The 19,051-nt window shown below is 37.0% G+C and overlaps 1 protein-coding gene across 18 annotated transcripts in view; it reads left to right on the top strand.

Moving 5' to 3' along the window:
- HERC1 (HECT and RLD domain containing E3 ubiquitin protein ligase family member 1) overlaps window positions 1–19,051 on the top strand; it is a 171,354-nt gene that overhangs the window by 130,439 nt on the left and 21,864 nt on the right. For 15 of the 18 annotated variants that reach the window (XM_088797280.1, XM_088797278.1, XM_088797275.1 and 12 more), the window contains 17 exons: window positions 681–901; window positions 1,855–2,127; window positions 2,900–2,948; window positions 3,635–3,835; window positions 4,555–4,729; window positions 7,165–7,435; window positions 7,576–7,789; window positions 8,564–8,823; window positions 9,563–9,690; window positions 10,410–10,537; window positions 11,346–11,546; window positions 12,778–12,908; window positions 13,886–14,085; window positions 14,464–14,569; window positions 16,056–16,202; window positions 16,551–16,652; window positions 17,694–17,867. In XM_088797280.1, the coding sequence (XP_088653406.1) occupies window positions 681–901; window positions 1,855–2,127; window positions 2,900–2,948; window positions 3,635–3,835; window positions 4,555–4,729; window positions 7,165–7,435; window positions 7,576–7,789; window positions 8,564–8,823; window positions 9,563–9,690; window positions 10,410–10,537; window positions 11,346–11,546; window positions 12,778–12,908; window positions 13,886–14,085; window positions 14,464–14,569; window positions 16,056–16,202; window positions 16,551–16,652; window positions 17,694–17,867 (2,981 nt within the window). The remainder of the gene's footprint in view (window positions 1–680; window positions 902–1,854; window positions 2,128–2,899; window positions 2,949–3,634; window positions 3,836–4,554; window positions 4,730–7,164; window positions 7,436–7,575; window positions 7,790–8,563; window positions 8,824–9,562; window positions 9,691–10,409; window positions 10,538–11,345; window positions 11,547–12,777; window positions 12,909–13,885; window positions 14,086–14,463; window positions 14,570–16,055; window positions 16,203–16,550; window positions 16,653–17,693; window positions 17,868–19,051) is intronic. The other 3 variants (XM_088797274.1, XM_088797285.1, XM_088797271.1) reach the window with 2 other exon arrangements.

Below are 19,051 nucleotides of genomic sequence, written 5' to 3'. Positions count from 1 at the left end.
ACGTTATTACAAAGTTTTTTATCTTATTTAACCCATGAACCACCCTGCTTGGTATGAGTGCTATTTTCTTTTCTTTTTTCCCCTTTCTTCCACCTCCAGCCTGACTCTGGTTCAAGCCGTTGTTTCTCAGTCTAGTTGTGTAGGACACACCTCCCTGGTCCATGCTGGTATTATGAGCCTTGCGCGCGCACGGGCGCACGCACACACACACACACACACACACACACCGCCCCCCCACTCCCCCCCGGCTGAGGCAGTTGGTCGGCTGCTCTCGGCAGCACACGGCAGGCACACATCACCAGCCACTCACGCTGGACTCTCACGGAGGCACACAGTAGCCCACAGCAGCACACGGTAGCCCAGCTCCAGGGAGAACTATTGTTTTAGCTGTAGAGGGCACAGCTCAGTGGCCCATGTGGGAATCGAACCGGCGACCTCCGCATTAGGAGCATGGTGCTCCAACCACCTGAGCCACTGGGCCAGCCCCCAGTATGAGTGCTATTACCCCGTTTTTACAGAAAAGAAAACACGTGATAGGTAAAATTTTATGTTTATGATCTAGAATCCAGTAAGTCAGCTGAGATAGGCTCTGATCTTCATGTATGGAGGTTAAGAATTGGCGAAATATTCAGAATTATTTTATACATGCAAATAAAATGCCTTTTTTGTTTTGTTCTGAGCGGGGTTATACCGCTCTGTGCAGGCCCACAGGAATCAAAGTCGGAGAGAAGGAATATCTTTGCAGCAAGATCCAGGGGCGTTGTATGACTTTAATTTAGATGAGGAATTGGAAATTGATCTTGATGATGAAGCAATGGAAGCTATGTTTGGACAAGACCTGACCAGTGAAAATGATATTCTGGGAATGTGGATCCCAGAGGTACTGGATTGGCCTACCTGGGTGTGTGTGACTGCAGCGGGGGCTGCTCTGACTTATTTTCCTGCCCTCCTGTTCCTAGCGTACTAATAACAGCCTTGCCTAGAGTTGTAACACTCTGAAAAGTCTTAACATCTCATCCTAAAGTTTGGGGCTCTAACGCTTGAAGTTACTTTGATACCTACAAACTAATAAGAAAAAGTCTCTCTTGTTGCTATCTCTGTGCGATTTTATTGCTTCTCTCCCCAGACTAGATGGATAGAGCCATATTGTGGTAATATGTGATCCTAATATCAAAGGTAGATTACAAAACAGGCATCAGGTCCCAGTCAACTGTCCTGGCTCTATGACGTGGCTGCTGTGCTCACCTTGCTACTGAATGCATGTCCTTCTCCTTTATAGGTTCCATTTAATCATTGTTAATGCCTCATTCTAGGAACCAGTGCCACTAGATCTTGTAAATACCTCCATCCAGGGGCAGGGTACATGGTGGGTTTGTATGTCTACGTTGTTTAGTGTTATGCTTTGGTGGCAGGGAACTAAAAAGTTCAAAGGCGTAAGTCCTACAAGAAAGAGCATCTACTATATTATTAAGTTGATAAGATAAATGAATCTTAATGACTTCTTAGAAATCCAGAAAATATTTATGCATGTTATGTGGCTAGATAAAAAGTAGTTTTCATTAGAGGGATTTAAAAAATACATATTTGAGATGAGGAAAATTGTTTTTATTCTCTTTTCTCAGTAGTATAGTCAGTTACTTTTATAACTTATTAAAGAGAGAAATGGGAAAGAACATCTTCAGATTATGTGAGTGAATTCTGACTTGAAAGAAATTTATGTAGCATTAATGAACATCTCCCAAATATGCCAACACATGTAAACAAAGTAGTTAATTTAATATCAGAAATTATCTATTGACCTTTTCTTAATTTTATGTTAAATTGACTAATAATTTGATATGTAATTTTGTGCAGCATGTTTGTGAGTCTGAAGACAGGGAGGAAGTGGTGGTGTGTGAACTGTGTGAATGCAGTGTTGTCAGCTTCAATCAGCACATGAAGAGAAATCACCCAGGCTGCGGGCGCAGTGCCAACCGGCAGGGCTACCGCAGCAATGGCTCCTACGTGGACGGCTGGTTCGGTGGAGAATGTGGGAGTGGAAACCCCTACTACCTGCTTTGTGGCAGCTGCAGGGAAAAGTACTTAGCCCTGAAGACCAAATCCAAGACAACAAGTTCTGAAAGGTACCTTGAAATTGTATGGATATTCAGACCCTCTGAATGAAGAGCACAAAATATCTCTCATTAAATACATGGGAATTAAAGCTGTTTTTCATGTGAGCAGTTACTTTTTAACTTTCCCTGAAGTCTTGTGATTTCTGAATTGGGGGCAGGAGGAATGGAGGAGGTTGAGGAATTCATGTTCCTGTCAGAGCAGGGGGCGTCTGATCCAGGAACAGTGGTATGTCAGCAGGTCCTTCACTGGAGTTTGACTGGGGTAACCTTTGGCGTGTTGGCACGTTGTGGGTAGGATGCTTGCGGTAACCTTTAGGAGGATTATGGTTAGTTGTTTTCATTGTGTTTTTCACCACATTTTGGACACCTTAATTAAGAGTTTTTCCTTGATGAAAAAATAGACTATTAAGAGAAAATGAGCTTTCACGAAAATATTACCTCTTTATACCTTGAATAGCAGTTAATCTCTAGTGAGTAGAGTTTTTGACCTTTTTGTCAACTATTGAAATCTTGAAGATATTCTGGAATAGGTTTTGATTTAAAAAATTGTTGATGGCTGATAAACCTCCCCAGTAATGTGGTAAAATAGTCATTGATTTTGTAAGCATGTGTGTACCTACATGCCAACAGATTTTGTTACATTACCCCATAACATGAAACACACTTTTTTATTTTGTGTTGCTTAATTAATGACCTCTTAAAATGTCCTAATGACTTAATTTGCATTTTTGGGTACTAACCGTTTTATATAACTACACAATGTTCTTCATGTTTGGTGCAGGTACAAGGGACAAGCTCCAGATCTAATTGGCAAGCAGGACAGTGTATATGAAGGTAGTTGTTTTGAGAGCTTCTTTTACATGTATTTTTTATATATACCTTCTGCTTAACATCTGGTTACTAAAATTTACCTTCGTGTGTGTTTGTATTTATGTACATCTTAACTTAAACTTTCCCTAAAAAGCTCAAGCTAGTTTAATAGCAACAGCCCTAGTTTTAAAAGTTAAAGGGCCTCGGTTCAAATACTAGCTTTACCACAGAATGTTCATTTCTGTGTGGCTTTTTTTTTTTCAAAGTAAGGAAAATATATAATAGTATATTTTCAATGTTTATCCTAATTGAGAAAAGTTAAAAAATAAAAAATTAAAAATTAAGTGGGCATCAGTTTATCTGGAGCATTCATTTACTTGAAAGAACTCATTCCCTAATGATTGTGGACAGCGTTAACTCTTTGTTGGCCCTGTAACAATATTTTTTTATTAGTTGAAACCTCCATTACCAGCTATAACGTTTGCTTTAAATGGATTTGACTGCTCTGACTCCCTTTCCCTTCTAGTGGTCTCACTGTGCCTCAGGAGTGCAGTTTGGTTGGGTCACCAGGAGATGGTGCCATAGTTCACTTTGTGGGCAGTGGCTTTTAGTCCACCTGCATCTTAGACATATCTCACAATAACCGTTGCCAGCAGAGTTAATGTCATGTTTATATTCACATACCATACATCTATTTATTTAAATTCCAGAAGACTGGGACATGTTGGAGGTTGATGAAGATGAAAAGCTAACAGGTGAAGAAGAATTTGAATTACTTGCTGGACCACTTGGTTTAAACGACCGGCGTATTGTACCAGAACCAGTTCAGTTCCCCGACAGTGATCCATTGGGAGCATCAGTAGCAATGGTAACAGCCACCAACAGTATGGAAGAGACTCTAATGCAAATAGGTAAACTGAAATGATGATTGCCATGGATTTTATAGTCTACATTAATTTATTTCTTAGGTCAATAATAATAAGTTAAAGGTAAATAAGAAGAATAAGGGTTCAACATTGTCCTACCCCATTAAGTATCCAAGTATCTTTAGTCAGTTTTAACATTTTTAAGGTATAATGCAATAATGAGTTGATTTTTTTTAATGAAATAGTGAAATGATAAAAAATTTATAAATATGAGTAAGATTTTCGTTTTTACACTGTGATAAGAAAATCCTGTGACTGACTAAGAACTATCTTGCAGTCTTCTTTTATTTGAGTGAGAGGGTATGGTAACTTTTTGCTATAGGAAATACAAAGTAAAGAATTGGGGCAGTATTGATGACTCACCCCTTAATGTGTGCTCAAAGCATGTTTTCAAAACTATATCTTTCCTATATTTGTTAATATTAGTAGATATGATACATGGACAAAATAAGTATTAATAAAACCAAAAAAATGTATAAAAAGTCTAAATCTATAAGATGTCTTCTGGAATAGATTGTTAACTAAGAAATATTTATTTCTCCCAAGGAATTTTCTTTAGAACAAAGTTCCAGATGAGTAAAACACACTGGTTTGCTGGATTTCCTTGCAGCGTAGAATCTAGGTAGAATGGGAAATTATTTCTGTAGTCCAGATATTTTTTTCTTACCATGTTGAGATCTCAACAAAATCTTAATGTTTTTTAGGTTGCCATGGCTCTGTAGAAAAGAGTTCCTCTGGGAGAATAACGTTAGGTGAGCAGGCAGCAGCCTTAGCAAACCCTCACGACCGAGTGGTGGCTCTAAGGAGAGTGACTGCGGCTGCTCAGGTTCTTCTGGCCAGAACCATGGTCATGAGAGCTCTGTCTCTTCTCTCAGTCAGGTAAGTGTTATTTTGTGTCAAATGATGCTAAGTTAGATTCTGGTATATATTAGACAGGAGTCTGGCTATTGTTTGGGAGGATGAGATAGAATTTTTAAAAACTTGAATATCTACTATTGAAAGAAAAGTTGGACATAGTCATCATTGTTATCCATTCATTCAATCAGTTATTCAGTTAATACTTGGCTATCTTTAGGTAGAAAATAATGCCATTATAGTAACTGCAATCATTTTATTTGATTATCTGAAATGGGAAACTACAGATATTGATCCATTTGGTACAGGGTGAAAATAAAGGATCAAAAGAGTTTTTCTGCAGAATTAACCAACTGTGTAACTAAGTCAACCTGCAGATTCCATCATGGAGGCCATGTTCATACTGTGGATTATCAAGTTGAAAAAGGGAAGAGAGTCAATACCTAAAAGACATCCATTTAAGAAATGGTTAAGCTAGGGTATTTAACTGTCAGTGAAGACAGAAGGACTCCAAAAGAAACTCAACATAAAAATTAGATGAGACTGTGCAGTACTGACCCAAGAATAGACAATTTGGACAGTGGAGAAGAGTTCCGAAACTGACCCACACATATACGTAGATAAACACTTGATTTATGGTTTTTATGGCAGTGTTTATACTGCAGAACATGAGGAAAGGATGGTCTTCTCAATAACTTGGGCTAAGTCAGATGGTTTATGCACATAGGGGAAAAAAAGAGTCTTCGCCCTAACCTCACACTGTATAAAACAAATATTTCCAAATGGCTCTAAGAGCTGAATGTGAAAGGTAGATCAAAAATGTTTCTGTAAGGTAACATAGGAAGAATTTGTTCTTGATCTTGGGACAGGCAGAGATTTCTAAGCAAGTCACAAAAGGTCTTCACCATAAAGAAAAATGTTGATATATTGGACTGCATTAGAAAAAGAACTTCTGTTCAGCAAAAGTCATTAATAAAGTAAAAACTCAGGCTGGCCCGGTGGCTCAGGCAGTTGGAGCTCCGTGCTCCTAACGTGAAAGGCTGCTGGTTCGATTTCCACATGGGCCAGCGAGCTCCACCCCCTGCAACTTAGATTGGACACAGCACCTTGAGCTGAGCTGCAGCTGAGCTCCCAGATGGCTCAGTTGGTTGGAGAGTGTCCTCTCAACCACAAGGTTGCCGGTTCGACTCCCGCAAGGGATGGTGGGCTGCATCCCCTGCAACTAACAACGGCAACTGGATCTGGAGCTGAGCTGCGCCCTCCACAACTAAGACTGAAGGGGCAACAACTTGACTTGGAAAAAGTCCTGGAAGTACACACTGTTCTTCTTCCCCAATAATAAAAATCTTTAAAAAAAATAAAAGCCACTGAATGGGAGAAGATATTAGCAATGAATATAACCAACAGAATATGTAAAGAATTCCTATAAATCAATAAGAAAAAGACGAGAAAAATGGATAAAATACAAAATAATATAAAAGAGGATCTTCAAGTGGTCAATAAATATGAAAAATGAGGTGTTCAACCTCATTAGTCTTCAGACAAATGAAAATGAAAACCCAGTGACATACTACCACATACCCAACAGTATTGCTAAAATTTAAAAGACTAGGGGGAAAAGGTGAGCATGAGGATGTGGAACACACAGAACTCTCATACCCTGCTGGTGAGAAAATAAATTGGTACAACTGTTTTGGAAAGCTGTTTGATAGCACCAACTAAAGGTGAATATTAACTTATTCCATGACCCAGAAATTCACTTCTGGGTATACAGCCAACAGAAATGCTTGCATATATGCACCCAAAGACATAAGCAGGAATGTTCACGGCTGTACTATTCATCATAGCACCACACTGGAAACCGCCTGATTGTCACCTGTACAGATAAATTGTGGTAGATTTCATTTATATGTCAGTGAAAATGAATAGCTACTGCTATAATACAACAACGTGGATGGGACTTAAAAGCATAATGTTGAGCAAAAGAAGCCAGACACAAAAGAATACTTTATTATTTTAGTTATATAAAGTTCAGAAACAGGCGAAACTGATTTATGATTTTAGATGTCAGAATAATGGTTACTTTTGAGGGCATAGTGACTGAGAAGGGCCCGAGCAGGCTTCTAAGGTGTTGGTAGTATTTAGTTTCTTAATCTGGTCATTAGTTGCAGGGGTTTGTTCCATTTATGCCCATCATCATTTGTGAACATTCCTGTATGTTATATTTTGGTAATTCAGTTATACTTCAAGCATATGTCAACATTTTTTTTTAAAGTTTCAATAACAGTTAACAGCTTACATAATATTTTTGGACATCTTTTAGGACATGTATGACTAGTGATACTACAGCCTACCGTTTATTTTGGTTGTTGGTACTATGGATGTTATGTGGGGTTCCAAATGGTCCCTTAAGAAATTTGTTTTCTCTATCCATCTGATGTGTTTTCCTTTTCTGGTAGTGGTTCCAGTTGTAGCCTGGCTGCTGGTCTTGAATCTCTGGGACTTACAGATATCCGAACGCTGGTTCGATTGATGTGCTTGGCCGCAGCAGGGAGAGCTGGCCTCTCCACCAGCCCTTCTACCACGGCAGGAACATCAGAACGCTCACGAGGTGGGCACAGCAAGGCCAACAAGCCCATCTCTTGCCTGGCCTATCTGAGCACAGCAGTGGGATGTCTGGCATCAAACACACCTAGTGCCGCAAAACTCCTGGTACAGTTGTGTACACAGGTAAGCTAGTTTTCAGGACTTTTCTTGTTGCATTGTTTGTTTCCAACAGATTCTTAAAAGAACCTTTTGAGGTGAAATCTTCTTTTTGTTCCAAAATTATATGTAAAAATTAAATTTGTTTATTCCAATTGCCTCTTCAGAACTTGATTTCTGCTGCAACAGGTGTAAATCTAACCACGGTCGATGATCCAATTCAGCGAAAATTTCTACCCAGCTTTCTCCGAGGAATTGCCGAAGAGAATAAGCTTGTAACCTCCCCAAACTTTGTTGTAACTCAGGCCCTTGTGGCATTACTAGCAGACAAAGGGGCCAAACTGAGACCTAACTATGATAAGTCAGAAGTTGAAAAAAAAGGTAAGTTCCATACCATTTAATTTGTATAGTCTTCTAATCAATTTGTATAGTCTCCTTATCAATTTATTCATGTTTTTAAAAATGCATGTTGGCAGTGTGGTATGTGATGAATTATATAAATGTATACTTCTTAAGTTTAGATCATAAAAGAAGTGCATGGATACTTTTTCATTGTGCATAGAAACCAATATTAGAAAATGTACCAAATTAGTCTTCATTTGATTAGATTATTTTATTAGATTATGGTTTGAGTCACCATAGATAATAATCCTGGTAGGTTTCCTTAATAAAATTGAGATGAAGATACTGCTGTTTTTCTCTTTGTCTTAAGATGATAACACTTTGGAGGGACTGCTTAATCATACGACCCTTCTCTCTTCATCAGGACCACGTGGCCAAGAGAGATGGGTCTTTGGATCTATCAGCCCCGTCTCTTGACTGGCTGTTAAGATCACTTTTGAGCAGCAAAAGCCAAATTCTTATTCTTTAGGGCATGCTGCCTCTGCCCTGGCCTTCAAATTATTTCTGCTGCATTCTCAGTCTATGGGTCCTTAGAGCAAAGACTATTGATTGATGAATATAAATGTACATTTGCAATGAATGCGATTTTTTATATAATTTGGTGTGAGATAAATGCTTTATACCTTATGTGCATATGTTAGTGAAATGATTGCTTACAAAAGTGCTAATTCTTAAAAGATAGGGGTTAACCCATTTTTGTTTGTTCATCACCACCAGCTCTCACCTGGGTATTATTTCATTGTTTCGTTTAAGGAGATTTAACTGCTCAATTGTATGTCCATCCTTCCTATGATCCTTCTGGTGTAGGCCCTCTGGAGCTGGCTAATGCCCTGGCAGCTTGCTGCCTCTCCTCCAGGCTGTCCTCACAGCACAGGCAATGGGCTGCTCAACAGCTCGTGCGCACTCTGGCTGCACACGATCGCGACAACCAAACTACTCCACAGACATTTGCTGATATGGGAGGAGATCTCAGAAAATGCTCCTTTATCAAGTTGGAGGCTCATCAGAACAGAGTATGTATTTTGAGCGCCAAGTGTGTTGATCATCTTATGGAAGATAAAATAGTTTCTGCCCTTCTCAAAGAACGCCAAGTGTTAGGTCTCTCTCTCTCTCTCACACACACACACACACACGCACAATTATCAATATTTATCTTGTAGTTACCGACTCTCCTTTCTCTGTATGTTGGGTTGACATTATAGTGTACAAATGGGAAAATCAGATGGGGGATGAGAAGAAAATCAAAGGGATAGCCTCACAAAAATGAAGACTTCTACATGCAAGAGGAAAAGAAATTGTCCTCACTGTTTTAATCTCACCCACTGGGCCCAAGAGCAGTGACAAGGGCAGTTTAGGAAATGAAGCCCAGCTTCTGTTATTTAACTAATTTTAAAATCTCTTGTTAGTCTGTGTTATTTTATAAAACATAAATATGTTGAAGTACTTATACTTTACTGAATTAAATAAACATGTTTTTGAATTAAATAAACTTGTTTACTGAAAATTCCAACAGTTTCAGATAACTCAAATGAGTTTGGGCATAGTACTTTAAAATATACTTCAAATGGGTATATATTTATAAGCTAATTAGAAAAGAATGAGACCATGCATGCTGCATTATAACATGGATGCTTTTTATTTTACAATTTCATGGTAGATTTTTTTTTTTAATTTGATAGAACTTTTTCAAATGATAGAATCATTTGAATCAAAACTTGCTCAAGCATTGCTGGGCTTTTTCAACTTTTCTAGGTAATGACTTGTGTTTGGTGTAATAAAAAAGGACTCTTGGCTACAAGTGGCAATGATGGCACCATCCGGGTGTGGAATGTTACCAAGAAGCAGTATTCACTTCAACAGACCTGCATGTTCAGCAGACTGTGAGTGCTGATGTCGTCCTCTCTTGTATAACATTTAAAATAAGAGAACTCTAAACATGCTTCATCGTGGCTGTGTTAATGTAATCAAATTGTTACTAAAATATTTCAGTTTTTCTTTTAGAATAGTCTTATATCCCCAAAGTGTTTTTAAATTTCCAGGATAGTAATTCAGCAAATAAAAATTTTAGCTATCAATAGTTGGACTTACTCAGAATTAAATCAAGATAAATGTTCTAGCAAATAAATGTTCAATTCTATAAAACAGTAGGCTAATTTTCCATCATTCTTCAAGGATTATTTAGGAATTAGAGTAATGATGTTTCTTCTGTAGCAGAATGTAGCATCTTCTATAGACAGCTGTAGGTATTTCTTTTCTGAGGACTTACTTACCTAGGGATGAGACAGACAAGAATCAGTGTCTTCTGGATAATAACCACCTGTACAACCCATACAGAATCAGAATGTCTTTACTGACAAATTATGGACTACATTAAATGGTGAATAGTCTAAGCATCACTCGTTTATAATTCCACATTTTTTACATTATGACAAACAGTAGCTACTATGTGATTGTCAAATACTGCTAGCCAAGCTTTTGAAATGTAAGAATCTGCTATTATGTACCGAGGTGTACAAGAAACAATTACTTTAAGAATTGGGATTTAGTTTATGTTTGGATGATGGGGATTAGAATTCCATTGATATCTATTATATTCTAGGGAAGAGGGTACTGAGGAAAGCCTGGTGTCACCCAGTGATCCAAGTTTCTCACCTGTTTCCTGGAGTATCAGTGGCAAATATCTAGCTGGGGCTTTGGAAAAGATGGTGAATATCTGGCAAGTTAATGGTAAGACTCTTGTAAATAATAGTAAACTACTGAAGGTACTTTTTAAGCCTTTCTCTTAGCCTTTGGCAATGGCCTCCCTTTACCTTGAAACTCACAATCTGTTAATCAACTGTGAAAATCTATGCATAATATGTTTAAAGAGGACATGCTCGTTTCCTGATTTTCCTTTCTGGGAGTTTCAACTAACGTGGTAATTATAAACTAAAAATTCTTTTCATGTACCACTGAGTGTTCAGAGAAGGGTTTGAGGAGAAGTAGCATTACTGAATTTTCAGCTATGTATTCTTTTAAATCACTTGAAATATTTCTATTTATTTAGTCTGTTTCACAGGTACAGATTTGTAAATTTTAATAATACCTCTCTGGACAGTAAAAATTATCATTATAATCTTGGACTCATCAGTATTTTTGTTTGTTTTTGCATATTTGAGGAACGGCTGTTCTATTTCACATATTTGAAGGAATAGCTATCCTTACCTGTAGGTACAGTTCTTACGTTAATTTGGTTTTCAGTAATTATTAGGAAAGGACTTAAGTGTTTGCCATTTGTACACTATTTTCTTTTACTCTTCTGTAAAGCTACCATTTTTGTAGCTTTACAGAGGAACCTATTAATTTGATAATCTATGTAGTATGTAAAGGAAGGATCCTGTCTTGCAGTCGTATTCATTAGTAGGCTATTAGGAAATTGGGGACTGCTCTAAGTGTATATTAGAATTAGGTAGTAATTATTTTTGTTCTTGCTTTGTTTTTAAGAATTGCTTTTAAGAATTAAGTAACAACTAGTAAACATTTTGTCCATCTTTAGGAGGAAAAGCATTAGTAGATATTCAACCTCATTGGGTATCTTCTCTGGCTTGGCCGGAAGAGGCTCCAGCTACAGCCTGGTCAGGAGAGTCTCCGGAATTATTGTTGGTGGGACGGATGGACGGATCTCTAGGACTGATCGAAGTTGTTGATGTGTCTACCATGTACCGTCGAGAATTGGAGCATTGCTATCGAAATGATGGTAAATGACTTACATCTAGTTAAGAAAGTGTTCCCCCAAGTTAAATAGAGTTAGTCTTTTGGCATTTGCTTTTAAAAATGCTGAGTAAATATTACTTTTGACTATGTTTTCTAATTTATCCAGGTGGTATTTCATTTTAATTAGTTACTAAGTTGAAAGATATTTCTCTCCCAACCTTTACCACAGGTCTCTGCCAAAAGAGATACAATATTAATATACTAGTCATTCATCCTTTGTGTTAGTATCTAATCACTTACAGCAGGTTCCAAATCTCCCTTGAAGGTTAGGAATGTTCAAGAGAAAAAAGATAATAATCATTGGTAGAGATGAAATTGTTAACGAATGAATGAAATGAGGAAATGGGGGAAAGAGGAAGAGGGGAGTTCGTGGTCTGACAAGGGATAGTAGTCAAGTCCACTTTCATTTATTTTCTCACTTTATTCCCTTTGGATTCGTAGGCCTATTACTAGATAGTTTTTGTTAGTCATTTTAGGAGATTGGGTATTTCAGCGTTCACAGCCCCAGCTTAAATGGTACTGTGTTAGCAGAACAGAACAGTTTTGGGGTTTTTTTTGTTTTTGTTATTTTTAGTAGATAATACAGTCATAGGGTTCAAAAATTTTTAAGTTTAAAAAGGTATAAAGTGAAAGTTTTTCTTCCATCTACTCAGTTCCCATGTCTCCCTTCTACTTGCACAGATAAATACTGTTTTTTTCTTTTGTAGTTGTCCAGTGTTATACATACTTAAAGACGCATATATGAATATAGATTGTTAGAGTAGAATATGTTTGATAGACTATGGAAACATACTGAGTATGGAATATTAGCAAAAGAAGGGACAGGTAATTTTCTTTCTATGATGTGGATCATTTCACTTCTCAGTTTCATGGTAGATTCTGGTCCAAAAGGAAAGCACCTAGTACAATTACTTGAAATCAGCAAGGGAATTCAAATTTTGTCTTTCTTTTTCAATAACCACCTGAAAAGAATGAAAGGTTAAAAATGAGGTAGTCCTTGTCACTTGTAAATAACACTTTTAAAATGAGTTACATGAAATCCCTGCAGTATGCCTACATTTTGTCTAAATTCAATACAGAGATGTTTGAAAACTTACTTGCAATGGTTCAATAGCATATATTTGTTGCAAAGCCTCTGTTTTTTAAGTTAGACAATGACAAATACATTTCTCTCTTTTTTTTTCTTTTAAAATTTTTATTTTGTTCTATGTTAGTGTCTGTAACTTGCATTGCTTGGTTCAGTGAAGATAGACCATTTGCAGTGGGATATTTTGATGGAAAATTGCTATTGGGAACAAAGGAACCACTTGAGAAAGGAGGCATTGTTCTAATTGATGCACATAAGGTAAAACATCTTTAGTAGATGGTAACGTTTTCTTGTTTCTTACTGTAGTGCTCCTTGATACTAGTTTCTTTAAAACAATGTTTCACATCAGTCACTTATAATATTCTATCATTATACAAAGTCTGTGGACCATGTATATACATGGAAAAGTCTATGTAAGAAAGCCATCAAGCCAAAACAGAAGTAAAACCAAAACAGTGAAATAGGAACATCCTTGGAACATCCCCTGTTAAAGTAAATCCCACTAATGCAAGAAATTCCATCTATGAAGAATGATTCTTTTACCTTAAACAGAGATTGCCAGTTCAGATGTTACAGGTAGGCAAGTGACATAAATGCATGAAGCCAGTAGTTGGAAGTGGTGAAGGAGTGTTTTAAAAAAAAAAGTCAGAAGGACACAATGATAACCATATAAATACAAAACATGCCCCAGGGGTGGCCAGTTAGCTCAGTTGGTTAGAGCGCGGTGCTCTTAACAAGGTTGCCCGTTCGATCCCCACATGGGCCACGGTGAGCTGCGCCCTCTACAACTAGATTGAAACAACTACTTGACTTGGAGCAGGTGGGTCCTGGAAAAACACACTTAAATAAAAGTTAAAAAAATAAATAACATACCCCAGATTCTCATTAGTATTTGCTATTTTGGTATGAGGGGTGCATTTTTTTAAGTTTCTTCTTTTTCATATTTTAATATAAATAAAAATGACTCTTAAAATGTTAATGAGGGGTAAATATTCCTTCTGAATCGGGATTTCTTAATTATTCCACTAACATTTATTGAGCTTTGACTGCAGCAAATATATATAATGCCGACTATATTAATGGGTGAGTTGGTGTCATGATTGGGAATGATATAACAGTATCTGATTTGCATATAATGTTGATTTCCAAATAATAGAAGTATGGGTTCTAAATATTGAGTTTAAAGTATTTGTGAAGGAAGTGTTACTATGACTTTTTTTCCCTACCATTTCAAGGATACTCTTGTTAGTATGAAGTGGGACCCAACAGGTCATATTCTTATGACATGTGCCAAAGAAGAAAATGTGAAACTCTGGGGGCTGATTTCAGGATGCTGGCGCTGTCTACATTCACTCTGCCATCCATCTATTGTAAATGGCATCGCTTGGTGCAGCCTCCCAGGGAAAGGACCCAAGCAGCATTTACTAATGGCTACGTATGTTGTAAATTTGTGTGTGTGTGTGTGTGTGTCTTAATTTTCATAGACTGTTACTTGCATAAAATGTGTTTTCTCAACAGTCTTATACAGTTTATTGCTAGTTACTAGTCTTCAAATGTGTAATACCATAAGATCACCTTAGAGAAATAAAGAGCAATTTTCTAATGTGAATCTTCATATGTAATCTTCTTATCTGGGTGTGATGTTAGAATATCAGTCCTAGTTGTATTTCTTAGATTGTAGCATGCCTACTACAAATAAATTTTAAAATAATATCATTTAGTGGTAGTTCTATCAGGTCTTAATTGATTGTTATTTGAAAATACTTTTACTTCTGCATATTGACATGTTTTGGTTTTATGTGATTATTTTAAGTGGCTGTCAGAGTGGCTTAGTATGTGTTTGGCGTATTCCCCAAGACACTACACAAACCAGTGTAGCTGGTTCAGAAGGATGGTGGGACCAGGAATCAAATTGCCAGGTAAACATTCTGGTGATTTTGAAGACCTTATCTGACACCATAAATAGTATATGTTATGAAAGTAATCCTCCCTTAATTACTAAGATACTGCTGTATCCCAAAGGGTAAGATCCATTAGGGAAACATGAATAATTGTCATGCTTTGTATACTTTCTGAATTTAGCTTACTTTTTTATAAATCACAGACACCATAATTGCTTGTTAAGGTGAGATACTCAATAAATACTGAGTGGTGATCATTTATAATAATGGGTGTAATGGACACTACAAATAGACAAGTCCAAAGTTAGGTCTTTGGTTCAGTGAGATAGGACTGCCACAGGAGCACACCTATCCAAAGTATTAATGTCTCCTCCTGATACCAGAAGTCCCCCTATGAAGAACAATTTATTTACCTTAAACAGAGGGTACAAATCCACATAGATGCTTACAGGGCTAACAGTCTAGGCACGTAATATAAATTCCTGAAGCTGGGAGTTGAAAGGTGTGGAGAGGGTTTTAAGAAAAAACCCAGAAGTGCACATGCTTCATATGATGGGCACATTACCACAAAGCTGATCGTCACCCTCAAGAAATGAGAGCCTATTGTTACTAAATTGTCTAATTTTTTTTTTTTGATAGAAGCTAAAAAATCCAGTGTTTTAAGTAAAATCTCCCAATGTTAAACATTGGTACCTGATTTAAGATTCTTTACAGCACTGGGTGGCCAATCCAATTGCATCCCTGAGCTACCAGTTTGCAGCCTCTGTTGCTGTTTCTTTTGTCCATGACACAAATATCCCTGAAAGAAATACTATGCTTTATGTGATCTTTGGGTAAATGCATACACCTGGTATTATACTCTGTCATAGCTAGAAGAAGAGGGAGCTCGGGCAGGGAGAAGAGGTGAGGAGGGATGGGTAGGTAACTCACTAATGGGAGGAAAATATCACAGAGGTGGAGGTAGAAGCACTAAAGATAAATCTAGTTTGTTCTTTATGCCAGAGAGTATTTGGACAGGCCTTACCTATCTTACTTCTAAAACCTGCAGAGCAAATACGGAATTAGACATCACACGACAGAACCATCTGCAGCAAATAGATGTACCTGTTTTTGTCAAGCCAGCATGTACAGTTCACAAATGTTAGAGGCTAAAAATGAAAACTACATTGTTAAATTTGTGAAATTAAAACACTCATTAAGAAGTAGAAGTTACAGTTTACTTATCTCTGAGGGATAATTGGAACTGAGGAATGTAGTCATTTCTGCCACTTTGAAGATTAAGAAGTTAGCTTAGAAGTGTTTCAAAAAAGATGAAACTCACCTTTAGCAAAGGAGAACCAGGTTAATATTTCATTTTCTCAGTTAGCTTAATCTTTCTGAGAGTTGTCCTTCCCTCTTCTCCAATGTTATACTGAAATACAAAGTTTCCAAGAATTAATTATTAATCTTGAATTTATAAATTATTTTAATCTTAATATATGTTAAAAACAAAAATGAATTGCAGGATGGATATAGGAAACCAGCCGGAGCCAAGTGTGTTTATCAGCTGCGGGGACACATCACCCCAGTTCGGACCGTTGCCTTTAGTTCTGATGGGTTGGCCCTGGTGTCTGGTGGACTAGGTGGGCTCATGAACATTTGGTCTTTAAGGGTAAGAGTATAGATGTTATTTTTATCTTAAGAAATGTTTTTCATTAACTTATGTATGATAAAAATTAACCCAATCAAGCCTAGGAATATTTTATGTAGTAATATCTTGAATACTGGAAAACTCCTTTCAGAATCCTCTGCCCTTTAATTTTTTTTTTTTATTGATGATAAGTTCTTTTAAAGTCATCGAGGCCCTAGAAAATTGAGTAGTAGGTATGTCATTGGACATCATCAAATTTAGCTGAAGTGTAGATTTTAGAATATGTTTTTATGAATGTAAAGTATAAATTTAAAATGTAAATAATAGCCAAGGTTAAGTAATGCATATTATAAATACATTTCATTTTAGGATGGCTCTGTCTTGCAAACTGTTGTGATAGGCTCTGGAGCTATTCACACCACGGTATGGATTCCAGATGTTGGGGTTGCTGCTTGTTCAAATAGATCAAAGGTAATTTCAGTTATATCAAATCATAGGGTATAAGGCTGTAAGGTATCTTAGAAATCATAGTCCAAACATCCCACTTTACAGAGGAGAAAACAGATATTCAGAGGGATTATTTCTTGCCCAAGATAATGCAACTATTTAGTGGCAGAAAAAAAAGTAGAACCCAGGTCTCCTGATTTATAATCTAGTACTCTTTCTATTATACCCCAGACTTCAGTGAAGTGCTTAGTTATTGAATGACTTCATCTCCATTGTAAGTTATAAAGTGGATTTTGACTTTCTGCCATGAGTTTTGAGATAGCACTAAACTGTCTCAAAAGAACTTTCTCTGAAAAGAAGGACTATCTCAAAGACATTTAACTCAAGTATACACAATATATTTTGGTTTCCAAATTTAATATTCTAGTAAAAAAAAAAAAAAAAAATACTAGCCCCCTACTGCTGTGAAGTAATTCTATGACATTATCCCCTTTAATATTGCCTTTTATACCCTTAATGAATAGAGCCACTGTACTGCTCTGGTTTACATTCTGTGTGGTTAAATGATACTAAAATAGACCTGTAAACCTGCATGAATAGTCCTGCTAGAAGTAAGACACAGAACCAGACCCTAGGCAGTAGTGGCCTGTGTAGAATAAACCATAGAGCCACAGTTCAAGTAGTGCTGCTTCTTTTGCATATATGTCCCTCAGCAGACAGAGTAGTACTTCCTTTAGTATCCCTGTGGTCATGTCAGACTTTTAAAATATGCTAGATACTTTGTCCTCCAAGTCCTATGTAATAGCAAATAATTCCTGTTGTCTCTTAGAAGAATCAGCTAATCCAAGGTAGTTCACAAATTTTATGGTTCTTATTCACTTGTTTTCACTTAGGCAAAATTTAGGATGTTTTGAAGTTCATAGGCATTAAAAGTACACCATAAAATGTCCAAAAAGCAAACATGTTTAATGCAATTACTGGAAGGAATATCTCAGATGTGAATGGTGATAGAATTTTTTATCTTTTATTTAAATAAATCATGTGACATGATTTATTTTCCATCAGGATGTTTTGGTTGTGAATTGTACCCCAGAATGGGCTGCTGCCAATCATGTTTTAGCAACCTGTAGGACCGCACTGAAACAGCAAGGTGTTCTGGGATTAAACATGGCTCCCTGCATGAGAGCGTTTCTGGAGCGGCTACCCATGATGCTTCAGGAGCAGTATGCCTATGAAAAGGTGATTGATTTCACTCATTCCTACAGATCTACAGATACCTGGTGCTTTGGAATTTGAATTACAGCTTTGAATTTACCCCTTAAGAGGATGAGGTCTGAGGAAAATACATGGGGCTATTTGGGCAGAATCAAATGAAGATAAGTCATGCTTAAAACAGTTGTTCAGTAATCCTAAGTCTGCTCCTACTTTATTTTAGTGAGAGTAAAGTTTAAAAATAACCCTCAAATTTGAATGGTGTTTTTATATCATTCTTTTTCAGATTATTTCAAAACTTCTTAAAATACCTGTGCCTCAGAGTATTATCTTCCCTTTTTTTTTTTTTGCCTATATATCTATTTTTGTGTGGTTTTGTCATCCCAGAGTTGGGAGGTGGGAGTGGATATGTGTCAGAGTGGACATCTTCTCCCCACATCAGGTGAATCCTTGTGGAAAGTTGTATGGAAAAGCTAAGTTTGACTGAGTAGGGTCATTAAATACTAGAATGAGGAATTACAGAATTTGTTCCTGTGTATGTAGCCTGTCTTCCAGGCCTTACTAGTCACAGTGTGCTACCCCTAGGTAGAGTGATTTGGGTTTGATTTGGGAATTTTTTGCCAAGCTACATTAATATAATCAACTGTTACCACACCCAGTTAATTTCACTGATGCATTTGCCCACAATTTATTTTCTGAATCACTTAGTCTGTCACAGAGTTGCTCTACTACAACTAGGGAGCACCATGAAAGAAGGATTTTCTTTTGGCGGCTACCAGAGTTCTCTTGGCAAATGAGGAATTGTGAGAGGGAGCAGTTCTCCGTGATTCAGTTGTTATCTGTTTGCCTTTCTTTTTTTCTAAATCAAGAAAAACTACTGAAAATATGCTAAACAATATAATATCCTGAATTGGATTCTGGAGCAGAAAAGGGGTATTAATGGGAAACCAAATAAAGTTGTGTTGTTTAGTTAGTACTGTATGAGTGTTAATTTCTTAGTTTTGATCAATGCACCAGTTATGGAAGATGTTAACATTAGAGGAAGTTGGGTGAAGGGTTTACAGGAATACAGGAATTATCTACTGTCTCTACAACTCTGTGTATATCTAAAGTTATTTCATAGTAAAAAGCTTAAAAAACAGTGAACTTAAAATTACAGGCTATCAGATTGCAGTAGGTTAATTTAGAATATTTGTCAGAGGCTCTTCAGC

Source organism: Rhinolophus sinicus, chromosome 3 (genome assembly GCF_057876585.1).
Source record: "Rhinolophus sinicus isolate RSI-liver-muscle chromosome 3, RSI-T2T, whole genome shotgun sequence".
Lineage (NCBI taxonomy): Eukaryota > Metazoa > Chordata > Mammalia > Chiroptera > Rhinolophidae > Rhinolophus > Rhinolophus sinicus.
Note: the sequence above shows the minus strand (reverse complement) of the source record. Positions and strands in the feature narration are given on the sequence as shown.